This window comes from Calypte anna, chromosome 2 (genome assembly GCF_003957555.1).
Source record: "Calypte anna isolate BGI_N300 chromosome 2, bCalAnn1_v1.p, whole genome shotgun sequence".
Taxonomy (NCBI): Eukaryota; Metazoa; Chordata; class Aves; order Apodiformes; family Trochilidae; genus Calypte; species Calypte anna.
In genome coordinates, this window is record NC_044245.1 from 108865663 (window position 1) to 108886753 (window position 21091).

The 21091-nt window shown below is 39.4% G+C and overlaps 1 protein-coding gene across 3 annotated transcripts in view; it reads left to right on the top strand.

Annotated features, from left to right (window-relative positions):
* The window catches only part of DTNA (dystrobrevin alpha), a 182392-nt gene that overhangs the window by 154052 nt on the left and 7249 nt on the right, over positions 1-21091 (top strand). For all 3 annotated transcript variants that reach the window (XM_030446270.1, XM_030446271.1, XM_030446272.1), the window contains 8 exons: positions 1161-1274; positions 4408-4504; positions 5889-5909; positions 9728-9887; positions 12724-12813; positions 13308-13476; positions 14156-14288; positions 17470-17514. In XM_030446270.1, coding sequence (XP_030302130.1) covers positions 1161-1274; positions 4408-4504; positions 5889-5909; positions 9728-9887; positions 12724-12813; positions 13308-13476; positions 14156-14288; positions 17470-17487 — 802 coding nt within the window. In that variant the 3' untranslated portion in view covers positions 17488-17514. The remainder of the gene's footprint in view (positions 1-1160; positions 1275-4407; positions 4505-5888; positions 5910-9727; positions 9888-12723; positions 12814-13307; positions 13477-14155; positions 14289-17469; positions 17515-21091) is intronic.

Here is a 21091-nt window from a genome sequence, read left to right on the forward strand (position 1 = left end):
AGGTCTGCAGAATATGACAAAGGTTTTTAAATCCTCAGAGCCACCCTGTTAATAGTTTTTAAAAAAAAACAACAAAACACAAAGCCTATCCTGTTTCAAAACCAGATTTACTTTGAGTCAGATCCTCTATAGCACTGTAACATGAAATCATAAAAGGATCAGTCACACTGGTAATGTTATGCTCCCTTGCTTTTATTTGTGAAAAACATGATTAAAGCTCTCCAGAACACAGTCTGCCTGGGAGGGGTTTGCAGAAAGGTTTGCAGCAAGTTAGGCTGCTGATCAAATGAGACACTGGGTATGGATGTGACCGAGACTGAGAATGTCCAGGAGAAATAGGCCAGCCGACCCCAAAAAAGAGTGACATCTGTTTGTTAGCAGCAGAGGGTCTGGCCATGGGTATCAGACTGCCTGATGCCGTGAGATGTATGGCAGCAGAGCTCTGCTTTTGTGCTGGACTCTAAAGCAGAGGCCAGCCCAGCCCAGATGGTTTCCTATTCGAAACTCTACTCTGCCTTCTGTCACCGTGTAATGAGCCACCAGCTCCAGTCTTGATTTGTCTTTCATATTTCAAGGCTGCCTCCTGACTGTCTGCTATCCAGCACATTGTGAAGAAGGGTTAAAAATCCACAGAGGTTTCAGCCTTCTACTACAAAGCCTTATATTAGCCTTTTAACAACACTTCAGAGCTGGCAAGCCAGCCATATCAAGTTGTATTGAAGGGCTTCTCCATGAATTGTTGACCACTCTCAGACCTCTACTTACACTAAAAGTATTTTTTTAAAGTACAAAATATTTTCTCTGTTACTCCAGAGGGGACATTATTCAATTTTTGTGAAGTTTGTGTGATGCTCAAAATGTTCATGGGGATGAAGTAGAAGAGAGCAATTTAATTAAGCGTATTGCTTAATTAACTCTGATTCTTGGGGGTCTTGAAGAAATATTTCCCTTAATGATGAAATCCTAGAAGTTAATTTTAAAAATCTCCAGAGATCCGTTCCAGTGCTCTGGGCTTATTTTGCTGTTTGGAGCATGGTCATTATATCCATGTTGATGAAGAGCTGCTTACAGTCTCACATTTTCTTCACTTGCTGTGTCCAGTGAACTATTTTTGTGGAAAATGACTGACTTGTAGCCTTCTCTGTATTCTCTTCCCCAAGAGAAATCCTACAGGAGATCCAGAGGCTGCGACTTGAACATGAGCAAGCGTCTCAGCCCACACCAGAGAAGGCACAGCAAAATCCCACTCTTCTTGCAGAGCTCCGGCTCCTGAGGTAAGTCCACAGCAGTAAAACCTCTGGCAATAAAAGAAGAGATTGCTTGGCTTATGTTTTTTGGGTGGGAGGGGTTGAGTATATAGCACAATGTGTATTTTTTCTCCATTTTCAGAGCAGGCTGTAGTCCTAAAAGTAATTAAGCTTATGCTTTAAACAGCATGCATGAGGAATCTCACATATTACTCATCTACATTAAATTAAGCATCTGCATTAGTGTTTGCAGAGTTAGGCCCTTAGGTCATTTGGAATAAGTCCCCATAGCCCCGTCCAAATGCGATTAATTATATGGGGAAAATTGTTGCTCTGTCAGAACAAGGGCTTCTACAAAGCGTTCTTGTTTATGCTAAAATAAATGCAGAGCTACATGAAAATACTGCCAGAATTAGACTTTAACTTTTGGAAATCTCCCCTGTGTTGAACTGTAAGAAGACGTCACTTCTCTTCACCATGCAAAGCCAGGCTGCAGAATGATGCTGCTTTATCCCATGGGACATGAGGAGTAATGTCATCTGTGGGAGCTGAAGATTCAGAAGATTATTTCTCCAATTATCTCCCCAAGCTAAAAACATTGATAGGGATGTGTCTGCATGTTAATTAGTATACTCAACATGGATATACTAATTGCCATGTATATCACACTGATGAAGAACAATTGTCATTGGCCCAGATCCATAGGCTCCCTGGAAGTCCTGAAGTTCATGTGGTTTGAGTCTGACAGAGAATCCAAGAAGAACTATTCAGAGCACTTCATGTGAACGGAAAACAGAGTGTAAACACTTCCTGTCCAGTGAAACAATGCTGGATTAAATTTTACCCCCTCAAATAAAGCAGTTCTCTCATGAGAAGAGTAAAGAACAATTTTGGCAACTTAGCTGTTTCTCTCACAAGTAATATTTTAGTGGTCTGATTCATAACCAAAGGAAAATGACGAAAGAAATTGTGCTCTTTTTCTTTACAAATACTGTATAGTTTTATTATTGAGTTTTCCACACTAAAATAATTTTGTTTTACAAATAATTATATTTGCTTTCCAATCTGAAGACAGACTATCTTCTAAGTTTCTGTGAGTGATTTTAGTATGTAATCACTTCTAGATATCTACAGGCAAGTGACATTCTATAAGACATAGGAAACTGACTGGCGAAAAAGGGCTAAACTGCATAAAATACACCAGTAATGTAGCTCCTGTACATAAAGCCTGAAGTCTGTTTTAAGCAGGTTTAGGAGATTAGCTTTTTATGTATTCGACAAATAAACTTAATTATCCTTAAAAGAAAAAGAAAAATTAAAATAATTACTGTGCAGTGTTAGCAGACAGACTACTTAATTTTTCCCTGTTTTCAATTTTGCTGCAGATATTAAAAGCATAATAGCCTTACTTGAATTTCCTGACACGGGATGTCCCTATGGCAGTGATGCTGATGATATCTTTTTGATTTAATATGCAGTGTCAGAGTCAGAAAGGAACTTTTAGTCTGTGGGTCTGTACTACTATGCATATGTTCTAAAATGTTCACCATTTGAAAGGAAGAAGGTTGGCTTTTGATTCACTGTAGAATTTCAACACCACCTCAAACTCCTAGACACTAAAGGTGTCATGAGGCTTATCATATGCAAAACAGCAGGACTTCAAACAGCAGCACTGATTTACATCTGTTCCCCCACAGATTTTTGGGGCTTGAAGCAATTAGGGTGGTAGGGCAATTATTTCATATAATATTAAGAAATGCTAGAATCTGCAAATTATGTTGTGGCATCTTTCACTTGCTGGTGTGACTGAAATAAGGTTCTGAACACAGCACTACATCACATTACCAGTGCTGTCTTGGACACAGGTTTGAAAAGCCCAGTCCTTCCACGAACTTGGTTTGGAGTATAGCTGGAGAAAAGGGTCAGAGGAGTGGTCTGTACCTTGCATGCTGCTTAGGTCCTCTCTTCCCGTAGAATGAATCTAAAGCCCAGCAAAAGTCTGTGCTAGGACCTGTCACTTTGAATTACATGGATAAGGTATCTTATTTTTATTAGCAGTTTCTTAAACTCAGTTGACTTTGTAGAGTTCACAGCATTTCCAACCATTACGTGCTTGGAAAAGAAAAGCCAGCACAGGCAATTTGTAGCAGAAAATAGGTTAATCGTTCAGAAAAGTACAACCTGGCAGTGTTACTATATGATCCTATTACGTAGGTGAAAGGTAGCAGCATACACAAGCAATCCTATAGGAATCAGGGTTATTTCTATCAGTAATTGCTCATTTTCAGAGACAGTGATATTTCTCTAATGATAGCAAATGTGTGTATGTTGTTTACTCTGATGTTTTTTCACTTAGGATTAAACTGTCATATTTTACAGGCTAATGACATAGTGCTTTTATGTTATTTTCAACACAGTAATGTATAAAATACACCTAAGGTGTGTATTTTACAATAATAATGTTAATTACATCATAGCTTCCAGGAAACAACAATTTTATTTTGCATTTATGTGGGAACCTCTCACACAATTTAGTGATTGCAAGTGCTGAACCCCACACAAACCTGTCCTGTGCAGTGGAGCTGTGGAGAATCAAAGCTGTTCCCATTTCTGGGAGCACCTCTGTATTCACACTGTCTTAAGACCAGCACTGATAGTCTTACTCTTGCTTTCAGAAAAAAAAAATAGAGACAAAAGCAGATTGCTGTGCATTTCTGAACTCGCTTAGCTTCTCTCATATCTTGTTCTGTTCAGTGCTCCCACTGTAATTTCCTGTCCTTCAGGGCATGTCTCAAATTCCTCCTGACAGCTAGTGAGTTTATTGACAAGAGAAATCCAAAGACAGAAGCTGCCCACCATTCCCACAAGGGAATACAACACAAATTTGTTTGAGCCTCATTTGCTCTTTGGAGAAGGGTTTGTGTCAGTGTCTGTCTTTTTTCCTAATCACTGTATTCAGTCCCATGAATATTCTCCGTATGAGGAAGCTCCCCAGGTTTCATGCAGCCCCATTTCTAAGCATGGGGCTGAATCCATACTTTGTGTGTGCTTTCCTGTGCTCTATGGGCAAATACATCATAGACAGGCTGGGGAAATGCTGCAGTTAACAGCTGCTGATGCTGTGAGGGGTAAGCTCTGATCAGATCTGCTTGTTTCTCAGACAGCGGAAGGATGAGTTGGAACAGAGGATGTCTGCTCTCCAGGAAAGCAGGAGGGAGCTCATGGTTCAGTTAGAAGGCCTCATGAAACTGCTGAAGGTAAGAACCCCACCTGACACTAGTAGAGTGAAGCGAGAGAGGAGAGCAAGGAGCCACAACCACAGAATTCTTCAGAGTGTTACTGTTTCCACACGTAAATCTTGGGTTTGTTTCCCTTCCCGTTCAGGGGTTCCAAATAATGTTGTTCCTGCAATAAGACCACGTCGTCATTTGTCACATACTGCTAAGTGGATGGAATATTAGAGACAGCACCAAGCTGTTGAAGAATTAATACAATCCCCTGAGTAATATTAGAGCATAATACAATACAGTTCTGTTTTGCTCATTTGCAGAAGAATTTGGATGCATCTTCAGATATCAGGCTAGCAATCTCCGGGTCAACTGTTTGACAAGGTCCAAAACCAAAATATTTTGTCGTCCAGCTTCAGATGGTTTTACAGTTTTTCCTGTTGAGGACATCAAGTGCAAAACAAAAGAATGAGAAGTGAAATAAAGTGACATGTAAAACCAGATAATTAATAACTGTGAGAAAAACAGGTTGTCACTGTACACTATTACTTACTCCATCTGACACCATACAGAGCTGTTTTTACTTGCTCTTTTAAATTCATTCATTTGCTGGTTCTGTCAGATGTGCCATTAGACAACCCCATCTAACTCTCTGATCTTAGAGGTGCTTCCCCAACAACAGTTGGTCATTTTCATAAACACAGAAACAAACCCTTGTTAAACAGATGAAATGAAGGATCTCAGTTAAAAATCATTATATCAAAAAGCAGGCGTGTTTTTACGATAGCCTAAGGTAAAATGGAAAAAGTATCTGTACTTGCAGAATTCACCCTTATATACTTGACATGTTTCAGGACAGAATATACCAGAAATTCACACTGAAAGAAAGTGTTTTGAATGTCATAAGAGCCTGTTTTATTGTTGGTAATGTCAGATAAATTGAGTGCATGGAAATTCAGTACAGCTTGGGCCAAATATGGCTCTGGTAAAAGCAGAAAGAATTTCACTGAAACCCATGTATCAAGATGTATTTGCATCAAAGGATGAGTTTCGCCCCGTAGAGCCTTTGCATCCTGCATAGGCAGAAGCTGGTGGCACTTGAGCAGCAGAATGCAGCAAATTGCCAGCAGATTTTTGGGAGCTGGGAGTTGACAGGATGATTCTCATTCAATCTATGAAAAACTGCAGTGCTGCATCTAGTAGTGAGGCAGTTTGCAGTGATTGCACAGCCTGGACATGGAGGATTTGGGGTAGGAAATAATAGTAGCTTTCTGCATGCTTTGCACTTCTCTGGTGTTTTAAAGTGAGCTGAGGTGGGACCAAACCTGGTCATATACCTTCAGCTATCTTGACTGTAGCTTTCACCCTGTTCTCCAAATTTGGCTAATCTCATGTGCTGATCCTCTTTTCTTAGGAAGAAGAACTGAAGCAGGTAGTAAGTTATTGACTAACTGGAGGCATCACTAACTCCTAAATGCGATTGTGTTCCTGTGATTTACTCCCTTTGTTTGAAATGTGTGCCGGTTCTTTTGACCAAAGTTAATATTTTGCACTTCTTCCACACATTGTTTTCAAGTATTTTGCAGCAACTTTCACAAGTAAACATTTTAGGCCTCTGACAAGGGAGTTGTAGCTGCAAGAAGTCCTGTTTTTTTTCTCACTCATCTAAATAAGAACATGTAAGATTTGGAAACCACCACCAAATGTAGTTAAACCAACATCAAACATGAAGATTTCTACAATAGGTAACATTTTGCAAATGTAATGAGAATTTTTGAACTCTAGGCAAAATGTAACGGAGTTTAAATTACACCGGGACAAAGAGTTTGAAATCCCACTTTATCCAGAAAAAGTCAGGGCATTGTGTGCACATCTTTTGAAGTCAGGGCTGATACTGACAGTCCCATGAGTCTTCAGGAAAACAATGTAGTTTCTAAATGGCTCTGCATCTAAATGGCTCTGGATTTAAAAAGGCAAGTATTTATATTACAAATAATAAATTTTAGAAGATTCCATTGTTTTGGGGCTTTCTAGTATTGAAATAGATCTTGGAAAGATGATAGATTTTTAAAAAAAGCATTTTTCAGACAGCTGTCTGATTTATGAGTCCAATCAAAATGTTTCAATTTAACAAAACATTTCCTCTTGCTTTCATCAGCTGAAGTACAGTCACAAGTCTGATGCATTCTGATCATGGTAGAGCATGCAGAGATTTAGGTAATGCTCATGGTCACAAAACTAACATTTTGGGTAATTTCTGTAGAGCAGAAATCTGTTGCACTTAAAAAAATTATACCTGACCAAACATTACCTTTGTGTAAGGTAACAATATTAAAAGATCTTCCATTCCTGAAAGAGAAGTTTCCACTGTGGCAGAAGTTTCTGTATTGTATATAATGTCCACTGGAGAGTGTAAGTGAAAACACATTTTCAGGCTATTATGAGATACAATTTTTTTTTCTCCCAAGAATAACAGCCTCACTGAATACCAGGTGATGACTGAGGAATTGCTCTCTCAGTTTCCATGAAATGATCCCCATTAAACTGCCATTTCGTGATCTGTTGATAGAAACAGGATTAAATTAATTTTTGGAGGAATTCAATTGGCATGAGCAGGTCATTTAATGCCTATTTCTCTCCTGCCCTTCCTTGAGGAAGGATAATGAGTTCTTCACATCCCTGTCGTTTGAAGAGGCTGTGGTCCCATCTGTCATCCCAGTGCAGTTCCGGCAGAGGGAGCAATGGGCTAAAGCTCCTGGAAAGCCGATTTTCATTTCAAGCGTTTTATCCTAAGCACTCTTGAAGCTTCATAGTGGGAAATCTTTTCCCGTCTTGCAAGGTTTAACTTAAAATATACTTAGTGCGTTGACTAGGGTGTGGTAAGTTAAACAAAATACTTGGATTTTTTCCTAGAAGGCACAAGAACATTGATAGCTGCAGCCAAGTGCAACGCAAAAGCTGAAGCCATCCACAAATTTGTGCCCAAACAGTATAGAAAGAGAGTTTGTTATTGGATTAGGGGACTTCCAAATGCTTTATGTCCCTGTGCTTCCCAAATAGTTTGTTCCAAGACTGAAAGCTACAGATAAGAGAGCCCTGTTTATCATAAACACAAGATCTCAGTCATGTCTGAAAAGTAGACACAAGCACTGATGTGCAGCAGCTTTTACATTTCTCTTGTGGGAAAATTCCAGCAAGGAAGTACTGGCAGAAATCTGTTATTTTTAGCAAATAAAATGCCTGTTCTGAATTTCACTCCATAAATGTGGCTTGACCATAAGAAGCAAATTTTGGCCATTTCTTTTTTTCTCTCGTCTTCTCTGAGTTTCCACTCTTGGTGTTCCACACAACCAAGATCAAAGGCAAAGGGGATTTGAGGACAAAGGGCAAGAAAAAACTGGGAACCAGAAATTCTTTTGCAAGTTTATTTCACAGAGGATCCAACATACCCCATTGGGGCATGAAAGGAGGAACCTTTAAATCCCAGATCCCAGCCCTGATGTGCAGGGGGTGCAACCTCCAAGGACCTCAGTGTGTCTCCAGGTTGGTCTGTGCCCTGCCCCTGGGGGACTAGAGATCTGCATTTCTGCTGGAGTGAGTACAGAGGATTCCAGAAACAGGAGAGCATCTGGCCTTTATGTATTCAATTTCCCTTTCATCCATCATTTAAATGTTCTAAAACTGATCATTAAAGAAATTATAAGTATTAAATCCTCCGTTCTCCCATCAGTAATGTGCTTATTCGACATAAACCTAATTTGCCCTTGATGTCTCTCTGATAATGTCTCTTAGAAAGGAGTGATAAGAGAAAAGAACAAGTAGCTTAGTATTCTGATACGTTATTTATGGTCCAGGATAGAAATTCATAAAAATCTCAAGGGCAATGCTTCACTCCTTCTTCGATGGGATGTTACTGTCTTTTTTAAAAACATATTTGCCAAACCATATCAGGGCTTCAGTCGTAGCCAATATAAATAATAACTCGGATGGTAACAGTAGCCACTACAGGAGTCAAAACACATGCCATGGGAAGAGTTAAGAAATCCTCCTGAATTCTCAAAACAAAGCCAGGATGAGGGAAACACCATCCCTCAGATTACTTTTCACTGGAAACAACCAGGTGCATGGATTGCAGTTCCCCTTTACAAGCACTGAACCCACCCCCATCCTTGGCAGCTGCCAAACACAGATTTTCAGTCAAAAGCTTTCTACAGTTTGGTGTGGGCTCCAGCATGGGGTTTTTTTGACATGGATACACCTTTCCAGAGATTTTGAAACAGTAGAGGATAAGGCTTTGTGCAGCCTGGCTTAGTGGGAAACATAGGTCTATGGGGTTTTGATCTTGATGATCTTTAAGATCCCTTCCAACCCAAACCATTCTGTGATTCTACGATAAGGGCACTGAGTCTCTCAGTATCACTCAGCTGCATTTGTGAAAAAAATGACTGTTTTGTGAAGTCTGCTTGAGTTTCAGCTAAATTACACTAACAGCAAGGTGCTAACAGCATGACATTTTATATGACTGGTGTTAAAACATTTTCACTTCTAGCACCTGAACCCATAACAGGAGTTTATATTGCCCTATCCCCACAGTGCTTTGGGAGTGCCTGAGTATATCCTATAGAGAGAACGATTTAATAGTGTATGATTTAACAGTGGCTTAAAATAGTTCTCTAGCTCCAAAGAAAAAGCATAAAGCTATGTTATTTATTGCCAGTGTCAGGCTTTATGTGATTGAGCAGTTGTGTGTACTGTGAACTTCTCCTGCAGGGAGGTGGAGGGCAGGGCTGTGATCAGCTCTCATGGCAGCACTCTGATGGAAGAGTTTGTTTCAGGCTCTTGTCCAGGCTGAAAGCCACATCGATTCCAGCATCTTTCCCTTCCTCACAGCCTGTCTGGGTTATGTTTTGCCAGACATGCATGTGAACTGAGGGAGGGAAAGAGGGAAGAGGGCAGAAAGAAGATCTATACTTTGGTGCTTATTAACTTGGATGTTGGGTTTTTTTTTTAATATAGCTGCCTGAAATTTTCCCATGCTTCAAGGAAGTAGATATTGACTCATATTTTCCTACTTACTATTTTTCTACACAGAAGCCTGCTAACAACTTAATTGAGTATGTATCTCTTTTAGCAGAATTAACATTACCCAGCTCATCTACAAACAGCATGATGCCTTTAAACTGAAGGGATGGGTGAGCAGGACAGCAGGTGAGAGAGCACAGCCCAGTCTGACCCTTGGTGATTGTTTTGCAGACCCAAGGGGCAGGCTCCCCACGTTCCTCACCCAGCCACACCATCAGCCGACCCATTCCAATGCCCGTCAGGTCTGCCTCTGCCTGCTCCACCCCAACCCATGCACCTCAGGATTCTCTGACCGGAGTAGGAGGAGACGTGCAGGAAGCCTTTGCACAAAGTAAGTCTCATCAGTAGCTTCTCTGAGGTACTTGGAAGCTGTTTGAAGAATCGCTGTTTCTTCTGGTTTATGACTGAGTGGACTTGGGCTGCATGCAATAAAACAAAAAGAAAAAAAATTAAAAAACCCACAAAAAAACAAACAAAAAAAAACCCAAAACAAAAGAAAAAACCCCAAACAAACAAACAAACAAAAAAAAACCCAGCTGCAACAACTGTGTTTTGCTGTTGAATATCAACTTTGTCAGCCATCAGATTTCGCTGTCAAAGCGACCAGGAAAGCAGAAACTTGACAATAATTCCCTTTAATGGACTTTCTGGTAAGAGTGGATTTTGATGGAAGATGGTCTGACCACTTATCAGTATTCTGTTAACCAGAAGAATTGCTATTGACTTCAGCAAAGCATTGTCGGTGTGTTTGGTTTTCAATGAAGACTTTGCTAGGAATAGATGTTATAATTACAGAATTCATTCAGGTGGAAAGGACTCTCTAAGTCACCATGTCCTCTTGCTCCAAGAAAGCCAGCTTCAAAGTGGGATGTGATCATTCAGAACTGTAGCCAGTTGAGTGCCAAATGGCTCCTGACAAGCATTTTCCACAGCCTCTGTTCCAGTGATTGGCTAAGCTTATTGTGGGATTTTTTTTGTCCTTGTGTCCCTTTGGAACGTCCCTTGATACTCCTTGTGACTGTTGTCCTTTTTCTTTGGGTCTCTCGGAAGTGATCTGGCTAGACTAGACAGGAATCAAGCCTGGAAATCCAGGCAAATCCTTCCTTTGTGTTTCCAGAAAATTGGCATGGGCTGCACTGTGTTTCTCATTCAACTTCCCATCATGAATTTTAGACTGTTTTGAATCGCAAAGGCCACAGATGAAATGGTTATGTTGAATATGAAAGAAAATAGTCTTTGTGAACTGGGTGAAGAAATACCTATTTTTTTAATCTACTCTCTTCTAAAGTACTTGTATCACTGTAATTTTTTTTTATTTTAATAAAAGTTTGCCCTGTTTCACTAGTACAAATCAGATGTGAGGGCAGTCCTGGAGTTCCTCTGCTTCATTGGCACCATGTTTGTTCCTCTTCATTTGCCTTGTTCAGCTTCTCAGGCACTTTTCCCCTTGTTTTTCATGGCAATTGTGTCTGTGTATCATAAAAAAAAAAGTTGAATGCATAATGCAATCAAGAACTTCATGCTGAAGCCCTAGTTGGCTCATGCATTGAACATGTTTTACCAAGGCATAATTCCTAGTCCCAACATACCAGGTTGCTGGATAGTTGCTCATCTTCTGTGGAAAAAGAAACAGGCAAGGTACAATTTTCTTCTTTCTGCTGTGGAAAAAAAACCCAAGACAGTCAAAAATATGGACTGCTAACCCCTGTGTTGTTATAGTACAGTTTCTTCAAGAGCTAAAAGTGGGAGAAATAAGGTAGTGGCGACAATAAACTATCTATTATCAACAGCAAATGCCTCAGGCAAATGCTTTTTAAGTAGATAAATGTATTTTGTTCAAGAGAAAAAGCAATATAAAAAGGTAAGTGATCATAATGCTGCATATGATAAATATCTAGCTTTATGTTATTATTTACCATATTCTCTAGATGGGAAGGTCAAAGGCAAAGAACTGAAATCCAGCCATCCTGTCACATCTTGACATACGATTTTGTGAGTGGAGGGGTGGGCTGAGTGGTTGCAGCTCCATTTTGCAGAGATGTGCCTATGTATACCTCATGCAGACAAGCCATGGTTAAAGCACTGTTTCTTCTGTGCTTTTTTTTTTTTTTGTAACTCTTTCATCATGTTTGCAATGGTTCAAAGAAACAGAATTGATAAGATTTTAGAAAAAGATTGGCTGGCTGACTCTGTGTGTGTGTGTAAGAGATTAATTCACTTACATTCCAGTAACCTTTTGCTAAGGGCTATAATTCTAAAAACCTCTCTAGGATTTGGGGAGGTTTCTTAATGTGTTGCTTTACATTCAGCTAGTTTTAAAGAAATCCTGACAATTCCTATGAATAATCCAGTCTAGAAGATTAGAGATGCTGTGGGATATATTGATTATTCAGCTACAATAGGAGCTCTGTTTGGGATTTTGGGGACTTAGCACATGTTACCCACAGACTTCTCCTAAGGAAGGAGTATTTCATGTAGCTTATAAGAATCTTTCATGATTAAGGGAATATTGTCAGGTTCAGCAGGGAAGCACTTCTAGATCCATTATTAGAAGAGTTTAAAGCAGGTGGGGCTGTTTAGGGAGGTAATCGTGCTTCATTTCTTTAAAAAAAAAAATAAATTTAATTGTAACTTATAGAATATACAAGCTTCAGGAGAGACTGAGAGGGCACAGAGGAGAAAAATCCATATCACTGTTGATTGGGTCGAGTGTGTTTCTTCAACATTTGCCATAATTATCTGGCAAATATCTGCAGATAATCGTGTCATTAAACAGAGCTGTGGGAACTTGGAGAAAACACTTCATCTCTTCCCTCCTCCCCCCAGATATTTTAAATGAGTTCATGCTGGATTTAATCCTCCGGGCCTGGTCTGCTGGTGTCACCACACAAATGCAAGCTTGATGGCAATGAATAATCACCACGTATCTGGCATTATGGTTAAATGAAGCATGAGAATAGGCTTCTGCTTTTGCATGCAGCATAAGTAAATGAGGCCATTCTGCAGAGAACTCTTCGAGAACTCTTCTGCACGTGTCTCTTGTAAGGACTTTGATACCCTAAATCATCACAATGGCAGCTTTTAGCAGGGTTAGAACTGCTTTCAGCAGGAAAACGTCTGTCTTGTGCGGAATATTAACACTGTGTTTTGTCTGTGTTTTGCTTCAGGTGCAAGACGAAACTTAAGAAATGATTTGCTGGTGGCAGCAGATTCAATTACTAACACTATGTCTTCTTTGGTAAAAGAACTAAATTCTGGTGAGTGAGGCTAATACGAGTGGATAGTCAGTCACCATGCTAACATTTCACGTGCATTTTGAAAAATGGGAAGTTGGAAAGTATGAACCAAAAAAAAAAAAAAGTATAATGTATCTTCAAGGCTTTTTATTCTTTTAGAAAACAAAAAATTCCCTAAGTAACAGCTTCAGAAGTACAGGAGTTCTGGAAGCCATGGATATAAAGGTGCAGCTGGATACCGTGAAGACTGAGAAGTTTGTGACTCCACAGGGATCAACATTTCGCTCTTTAGAAATTTTGTTCACTACAGAACACATAGGACCTGTTGTAAAATGCAGTCTGTAGTATTTTCATTAAAATATCCTACCTAATAACACTGATAAGCAAAAGCTTCACTATTCTGTCCCACCACAGTTAAGAGAACTCTTAGCTCAGAGAATGTATATAGAATAATATACTGTTATTTGAGTATCCTTACTCTTGTGAAAAGTTAAATGGAACCATTTGCTTCACAGAAGTGGGCAGTGAGACAGAAAGCAATGTGGATTCTGAATTTGGACGGACTCATTTTGATGACCTGGTTCCATCCCCAACATCTGAGAAGGCTTTCCTTGCACAGATCCATGCTCGGAAGCCTGGATACATCCACAGTGCTGCTGCCACCGGCTCCATCCGCAGTGACATGTGGGTACCTGCCCCATTTGCTTGCTTAATCTCACTCTTTTTCTGTTGAAAACACTATGCAGCATGTACTATTTTCTCTTCCCCTCAAGTATTTGGTTACCAAAAAAAACCCCCCCCCAAAAAAGCCTAAATCCAAGTGAGGACAAATTCATAGCGAGCTCTGGGAACAGTAAAGGGTAGAATTTTGGATGCTCTCAGAAGTGAGCTGTCTCACATCCAGCCTGGTACAAGCAGGCAGCATGGAGTCTGTGAGACAGCTCTGCTCCCTAATGTGCCCTGCAGTCCTATTCCCTATTCCTATTTCCACTAAATCCATTGATCAATGAACCAAATTATTTTTAAATCCTTAGTCTTCTTATCAAAGAACGTAGGCACCTTTGCAGTTGCTTTTCGTTCAACCTCTTTGTATCAAGTAACTGAAAACTTTTGTTACTTATTGTTGTAGAGCTTTACCCCCAGAATGCCTTCCACGAAATATATACTTTTGGTGTATATATACTTAATCAATACCAGACCACTGGAAAAGGGAAATGGCAGAATTGCTTTCCACTGCCAGGAAACAGAGCACGTGGCTAAACTAAGAGAATCATACAGTTCTCATAGAGTACAATAAAGGGATGTTTTATTGACTCTGAATGTCATTCATCTCAGGAGGCTATTTATTAATTATTGTCTTCAGGGTTACAGAAGATGGAGACCCCTATGTCAGAGCAGATGATGAAAATTATGAGAATGACTCAGTCCGCCAGCTGGAGAATGAACTGAAAATGGAGGAGTACCTGAAGCAGAAGCTGCAGGATGAGGCATACCAGGTGGGAGAAGGATGTGAGCTGCCCATACTTCTCCATAAGTGAGAAACACTAATGTGCCATAGCTGCCAAGTGCCCATTGTAACCTGTCCTGGGCTCTGGGACATGATCTCTCCTCAGTTCCTAGAGCAGCCACATCCCTAAAACTGCTCTCCTCTTCCACAGACACACATGCCTCTAGACTTTGTGCATTTCCAGGAAGATCACACTACACAACAGTAGGCATCAGGTGGGATAGAATTGCCTTTGAGCTTGTTCTCTGCCAGTGCCTACAAAGACCTCATTCTCCTGTACCATAGAGGCTGGTTGGTGGTCTCCAGCTGAGGTCTTGATATATTTAGATTTTTCTCCAGTAGCAAAATACATTTGTAATGGTTTCTCCAGGGTGAACTGCAGCTAAAGGTGTTACTGTCATTGTCAGAATCTGGAAGGAGAGAAAAGGATCTGAAATTAACTGGATCCCAGAGGATCAAGTATTCAACAAGCATTTAGTGTAGAGAAGCCTGGGGATTTGCCTCTCAACACCTCCTGAGGAAGTTTTGAAAGAGTGGGTTTTTTAAGAGTCTGATAAAAGCAAATTTGCCAAGGGGAGCTGGAATAATGTAGATGTCATATCTGTGTAATGGACTCTACTTTTAGCTGGTGTAATGGAATATCACCAGTTTCTAAGTTATTCTGACTTGGATCATCTTAATATAAAATTCCTTACTTTTTGTAATGTTGGTGGTAGTGTCAGTAGGAGGGCACACCCAGATGGGTTATTTGGGAGCAGAGCTAAAGCAAGCAAAAATCTTTTCCAGGATGGTGATCAATTAAAATTTGGAAGTCTCCACTAAAGAACGTAACAGAGAACAAAAGTATAAATGGGCTAATAAGAAAGGATGAAGCAGGTAGTAGGATATCAGGTGTGTGCACCTAAGAGTCAGAAGCACCTTCTGAGTAGGAATTCTTAAAACTTCTGATTGCTGAGAGCTAACAAGATCTAGCCTTTTTTTGGAGTAGTTCTTCTCTAGTGTCCACTGCCAGTCACTTTGGAGACAAGAATCTGGGACTGAGAGTTTGGTGAACTGCTGAAGAATGGCTGCCCTTTTGGACTTTTCTGTAACGCTGCTAGAATAAGTTAATCTTGTAAAAAGTCATTGACACACATCAAAGTTGCAGGTGATTTGGAGATTGATCTGAACATCTTTTATTTGATTGTTACCCATATCTGCTATACGTCCATGTAGACTGTCTACAAAGGACATAGTGGATGACATGGTGGGTTTTTTGGTCACACTATTTTATCCAAGATAGAACATGGCAAAAATGACAGCCTTTATTTCTGAACAAGATGAGCAGCTATGGCTGGTGTAATGGAAAATAATTGTCAGTTATAAAGAAAGAGTAGCTCAAAGGTGACAGTGTTAAATAATTAATCTTGTTATTGCTGGTAAAAATTCCATTTTCTCCAGAAAAAATGATAGCCCAATTTGACTCTATTATGATTACAGTATGGACGTGCAATATATGGCAATGGTGTTACATGAGTTTCCCAAGTGACAAGAGCATCTTGTACATTCACAAAATTGAGTATGGATGTGCACTGCAAAATGAGAGCCTTCCTTGTGTGGTAGTTACACACGTGGCTTGATAGAGCTGAATTCCTCTCTTGCTTCAGTCAAAATAGAGCTTTCCTACTCTGTTCCAACAACATTCCCAGATGAGGAAGGAATCTCCTTCTCAATGTCAGAATAAAAGTCAGCCAAGACTACACCCAGGTGAACTGTGTTCTCCATTGTTTTACAGAATTTGTTTCCACTGAGAGAAAACCAAACCAAACCAAACAAAACAAAACAAACAGCCAAAAAAACCCAAAACAAAGCAAAAAACATAAAAAACCAAAAAAAACCCCAAACCAAACAAACAGAAAAAGACTTCTTTCTTTGAAAAATTTATTCACTGAGACAGCAGAAAGCCCTCGTTCCAGACAAATTCTGTTTAGTTCATTTTTTAAAAAGCAATTTTGTGATGTACTGTGGGAGATCATCATCTGCTATCAGGAAATTATTTGACAGTAGGGGATTGTAAGGAGAAACTCTTTTCTGCTGGTAAGCATAGACCCAAAGCATGCAACATGTGATAAGTCCTTCCTTGTATGTCTGATGCCCTTTCGATTAGGGAATGGGTTTTGAAGCAAGCAAGAATGGGTATTAAGTTAGCAGGGGCTGTTTGTATGATTAGGAGAGGGTTGGATAGTGTCATGTCTTAGACATGTGCCTTGGCTTTGGCTTGTTCTCTTCACTTTGATATTAATTTGTGATATTTTGCTATTTGATGCCTTTTTCTACAAGCATCACTCAGTAGTCTGTAGAGGTAAAGACACAATTTTCTTCCTTCTTGAAAAATAAGGGAAAATTGGGAAACTTTTGCTTAGGGTATCCTACTGAATGGTGGCCAGGACAACTATTCTTATCTTGCATCCATCCATTGGAATTTATTACAGGCTATTTTACTGTTTTTATTCACATATATGCTGCATTCATCTGCATACCAAAAATAAAATCTGCTGCCTGTAGTAATTGTAATGTAATTTTTAGCTGAAAAAAAATGTGCAAGGAGAAACTCCTACTAAGGTTGCAGAATGGCAACCGCAGCAAAAACCTGGTAACCATTTTTATGTAATTAAATGTCTCACTTCCTGCAAAAGCAGCATATTTAGAAAAATGTGTAGATGTAGTATAGCATGAAAGAGAGTTGGTCAAAACCCACACTTGTTATTTTGCGTCACCTTGTCTCCAAGCAAGATTTTCAAGCTAAACTCTAAATTAGTATTGAAGTACGAGCAGAAAACCCAAGGTACACAAGAAAATCTGGGACAGGGAACCTCAAAGGAAACTTCTTCCTCACTGTTTTTTTGAAGCATGTTGTAAATAACAAATAACTGTACCAGAATAAAACACATTTAGAGCACAAGTGTAAATGCTAACAGAGCCTGTCCTCCCACATCTGCTACCAGTGTGTTCTTGTTAGTCTTTCGCTGGTGTGTTATGTACAATACTTTTTGCTGGTTTTGTTTTCTGGATCCATAATTGCTTCCTTAATTTCTATGCTTGTGCATGGCTTTCTTCAGAATAATACACTGCCTGGCTGCTCACTGGCTTAATTTGTCATATTCTTGTTTTCTATCCTTTGTTATCTACAGGTCAGTTTGCAAAGTTGAGTGCAATATCCTTCTCTCTCCTCTCAAGTAAGTATCACTATAATTTAGAAGAATGTTTGGAATGAATCCTCACAATGTGTATTTCAGTTGCAATGCACCTTTGTGCTGCTTGAGTGTTTGTGAAGATGCAAGTTGTTTCTTCTTTTAACCTGTTTTAGGATGCCTAGGAATGTTTCCAAAAACCTTCTAATAATTTGTTTGAAATACAGTCGTAGTCCTGAGGATTCCTGTCAGACCACCATCCTTTTTATCATCTTCCTTTGTTGACTGCAAGAGTGAGAACATGGGCTTTTCATCCCTGAGCATCATGACAGACATATTAGCCAGTACAAAGAAACCTCATCCAAAAGATAAGGAATTAGATTACATTTTAGGAGACAGGAGTTTCTTTCTTTACAGTGCTTCAGCCTTCCTAGGATAACTGAAATAAATCATTAGTGTGTGAGAAGTGAGGCAAACATTAAAGAAAGCAGTCCACCAGGTGCTTAACCACAGTGGCATTCTTAGATGTGTTGTTGAAGTTTAAAATGCCCCAATCCAAAGAGCAAGGTACTCAGCTACTAGCTAGAGTCTAGCAAATATAAGATATAAGGCAAGAAGGTCTATAAATTCCCTGCTGGCCCATATTCAGGTCATGTTCCTTACACCTACCAACCTCACAGTTGCAGCACTAAGCTGAATGCCAAGTTCAGCAACTGTGTTTTTATTCAGGAGCCCCAGCAACAGCTTTTTTTGTTGTTTTTTTTTGAAGTAGCCTGTTATTCTGAACATTTACCCAGGAAATAGGAGACCATGTGTTTCCTTCTTGCCTCCTTTGTGAGCTCTGGATTTCTGACTTTGTAGGAGAGTGGAGTCCCTGCTCTGAATGTGGCAGTCAGACAATGCTGTCCATCCTACCCTAAGGATGAACTTTGGGGTAATAGGGCCAGACAGGGAGGAGAAATCAAAACAGGAGTCTGACTCTGGGCTGAAAACGGAGTCTCTTTCTCAAAGCCAGGACTAAAGGTAACCAAAGGTCGACTATCAAATGGGCACTTCCCGTTGGGAGCAGGTTCATGCTCTGATTAGCAAAACTAGTGAACTGGGCTATGCCAGCTTTAGCAGGGATTGGTGTTGCTAGTTTGCGTGTGCCGTGTTTTATGCTAGACCTTCTTATTTATATGGCAGTTTTGATCACCAAATTTGACCCTGATTTAAGGGCTTTGCAACTTCTGATGACAGTAGAATTTGGATATCCATGATGGTGGACTTTGTGAAAGCAGCTACCAGTCTTCAGTGTTAAAAGCTATTAGGTATTTCTGAAGCATCTGTCTCAGTGTCTCTAGTAGCTAAAGCGGAATAAATGGATCTGAAAAGCAAATAAACCGCAATACCCAGAGTACTATAAACACCAAATAACTGCTCGTAAAAGTTCTCATAACATTGCTCCTCAGGTTACATTCATTTTCACGTTACCTTGTTAAAAAAACATGAGCCATGGAGAGTTTCCTAAACACTGTCAGCCAGAAAAGCAGGTTTTCTTCTTCTATTTTGTTGCAGTTCTCAGTTATAGACCAGGTAATATGAAAAGGAAAATGTAACTTTCAAGATAGTGTATGTGTGTATAGATATGTATATAGTGGAAATGTTATATATAACTGAATTTCATTACAATTATGAAAAACTATGACTTTAAAGGGTAGTAGAATTCAGACAAACTGTTGGCAATATTCAGTGAAAAAAAAAGGGTATTAATTTGAATTATAAAGCTCAGACAATCCCATTTAAGGTTTCTGCTTTTGTTATAAAGCTGTGTTCACATAGTGACATGGAGAAATCCATACTGCTGCACAGCCTAGATCTCTTGGAAGTATGTATCCTATCTCAAATGAGCAGAGATCTGAGACTAAACTACTATCTCATCTCCTGGATGCTTCTGAAACCTTTTGAAACCCTTTCAAAAAAAGAAATTTTCTAAAGCACTGAGGTCTGGTTATTTCCATAGTGAAACTCTTATTAGCTCCCGGGGGAGCACTTTGGGCAGTACCAAAGACTGAAATGTTCCCACCAGTTATAAAAGCCCAGCCCTGTAGAAATTTGCAGCTAAAGTCATTGAACTTGACACTACACTTATATCTACAAAGCCAGACTTTGTATTATGGCACACTGTGATAAATACATCTCCTCATAATAAGTGGTTCTCAGCCTTCTCAAGATTCACTCTTTTATGAAGGCGGAAGATGAAAGTGTCTTGTGCATTTTGTTTTGTGCTAGTATTTCCTAGCCTTGGAAAATTAAATCCAGAATTGTTCATACCACTTGCAATGTCTAAAGTGCTTTTGCTGTTTATGTTGAGTTCTTGCTTGAAGCTTCTTAGCAATTGCATCAAAACTTTTTCTTTTAAGATAATATTCTTCAGTTATGATGATGCAAATACAGTCAGTAGTATATTGCCTAGAGGGCCATATGAATTAGAAAGCTAGCAGTCTTTCTTCTCTTGCAGCAGTATTTGTGATTATTAAAAAAAATTTAAAAGGTGGTGAAAATAGAATAAGCTTATTATAGTTTCTTCTGAGTGGCATTTCCACTGATGGCCAGCCACAGAGTTTTCTTCATTTCCTCATTCATCAGACCTGGACATGTGTTGATGTAATTTGATTAAGTCTTTTTGCATTCTTTTTGCATATGAATTTTTGAAGTGCTGTGTACAATTCTCTAGAACTGATTTTTGAAGTAGCATATAGTATAACAAATTCCCAAGAGGCCAAATGGTTCCAGTAATGTACAATGCATAATTTATCATGTTCTCAGTTTGCTTTTTATATTAAATGTACTTTAATATAACTTTATTTTTAAAAGAGCTATAGGGTGAATTTGAGCTTGTTTTCAACAGGCTCTAGGCAGATTTAAAATTAGGCAACTTTTATGTTCTTTTGCCTTTATTCCCCTGGTAGTAGGTGGTTTTTTGCCAAGGATGGACAGCAATAGCAGCAAGCCCCCATCTCTGAAAGTGGTTAAAAAGTGATCATTTTCAACAGAGAGCTGTCAGTTTCTGTAGTGGACATGCTCCCATGAGACCTACAATTTCCTAGATTTTCTAAAGCAACACTTTCTTAGTGCTAGCATAGTAAGATTTTAGTTGGTCACATCTAATTCATATGCATTGTTATCACAGAAAAGGAGGTGTGAAAAGCCAATAAAAATCAGACCTAAAACATCTTCTTGAGAGGGAGTACGGGGAGGGTTCTTTATTGGAGGATTTGTTCTCAATTTTTCAACTGTGACACCTTTTCTCTGTGTTGACAAAAATGTACTAATTTAAGGTGAAGATTCATTTCCATTCCTTCTCCAGACCCTTTCACTTGCTCTAAACCTTACCACACAAATGGTTGTATCTGTGGCTTTGAGAGGTCAGGGGTGACATTTTCCATTGCAAAATGGACAGAAGTCTTTCTTCTCTTTCCCTTTTTTTTTTTTTTTTTTTTTTTTGTTCTCCATCTATATTTGTCTTTAGTAGCAGAGATTAGGAATATTGCCAAATGTCAGGTGATAAAAGGCATGGGCCAAGGGAGATGGTGTGATCCATCCAGTCTGCCCAGTGTTCTGCTGTGAAAAGGGATGTTGG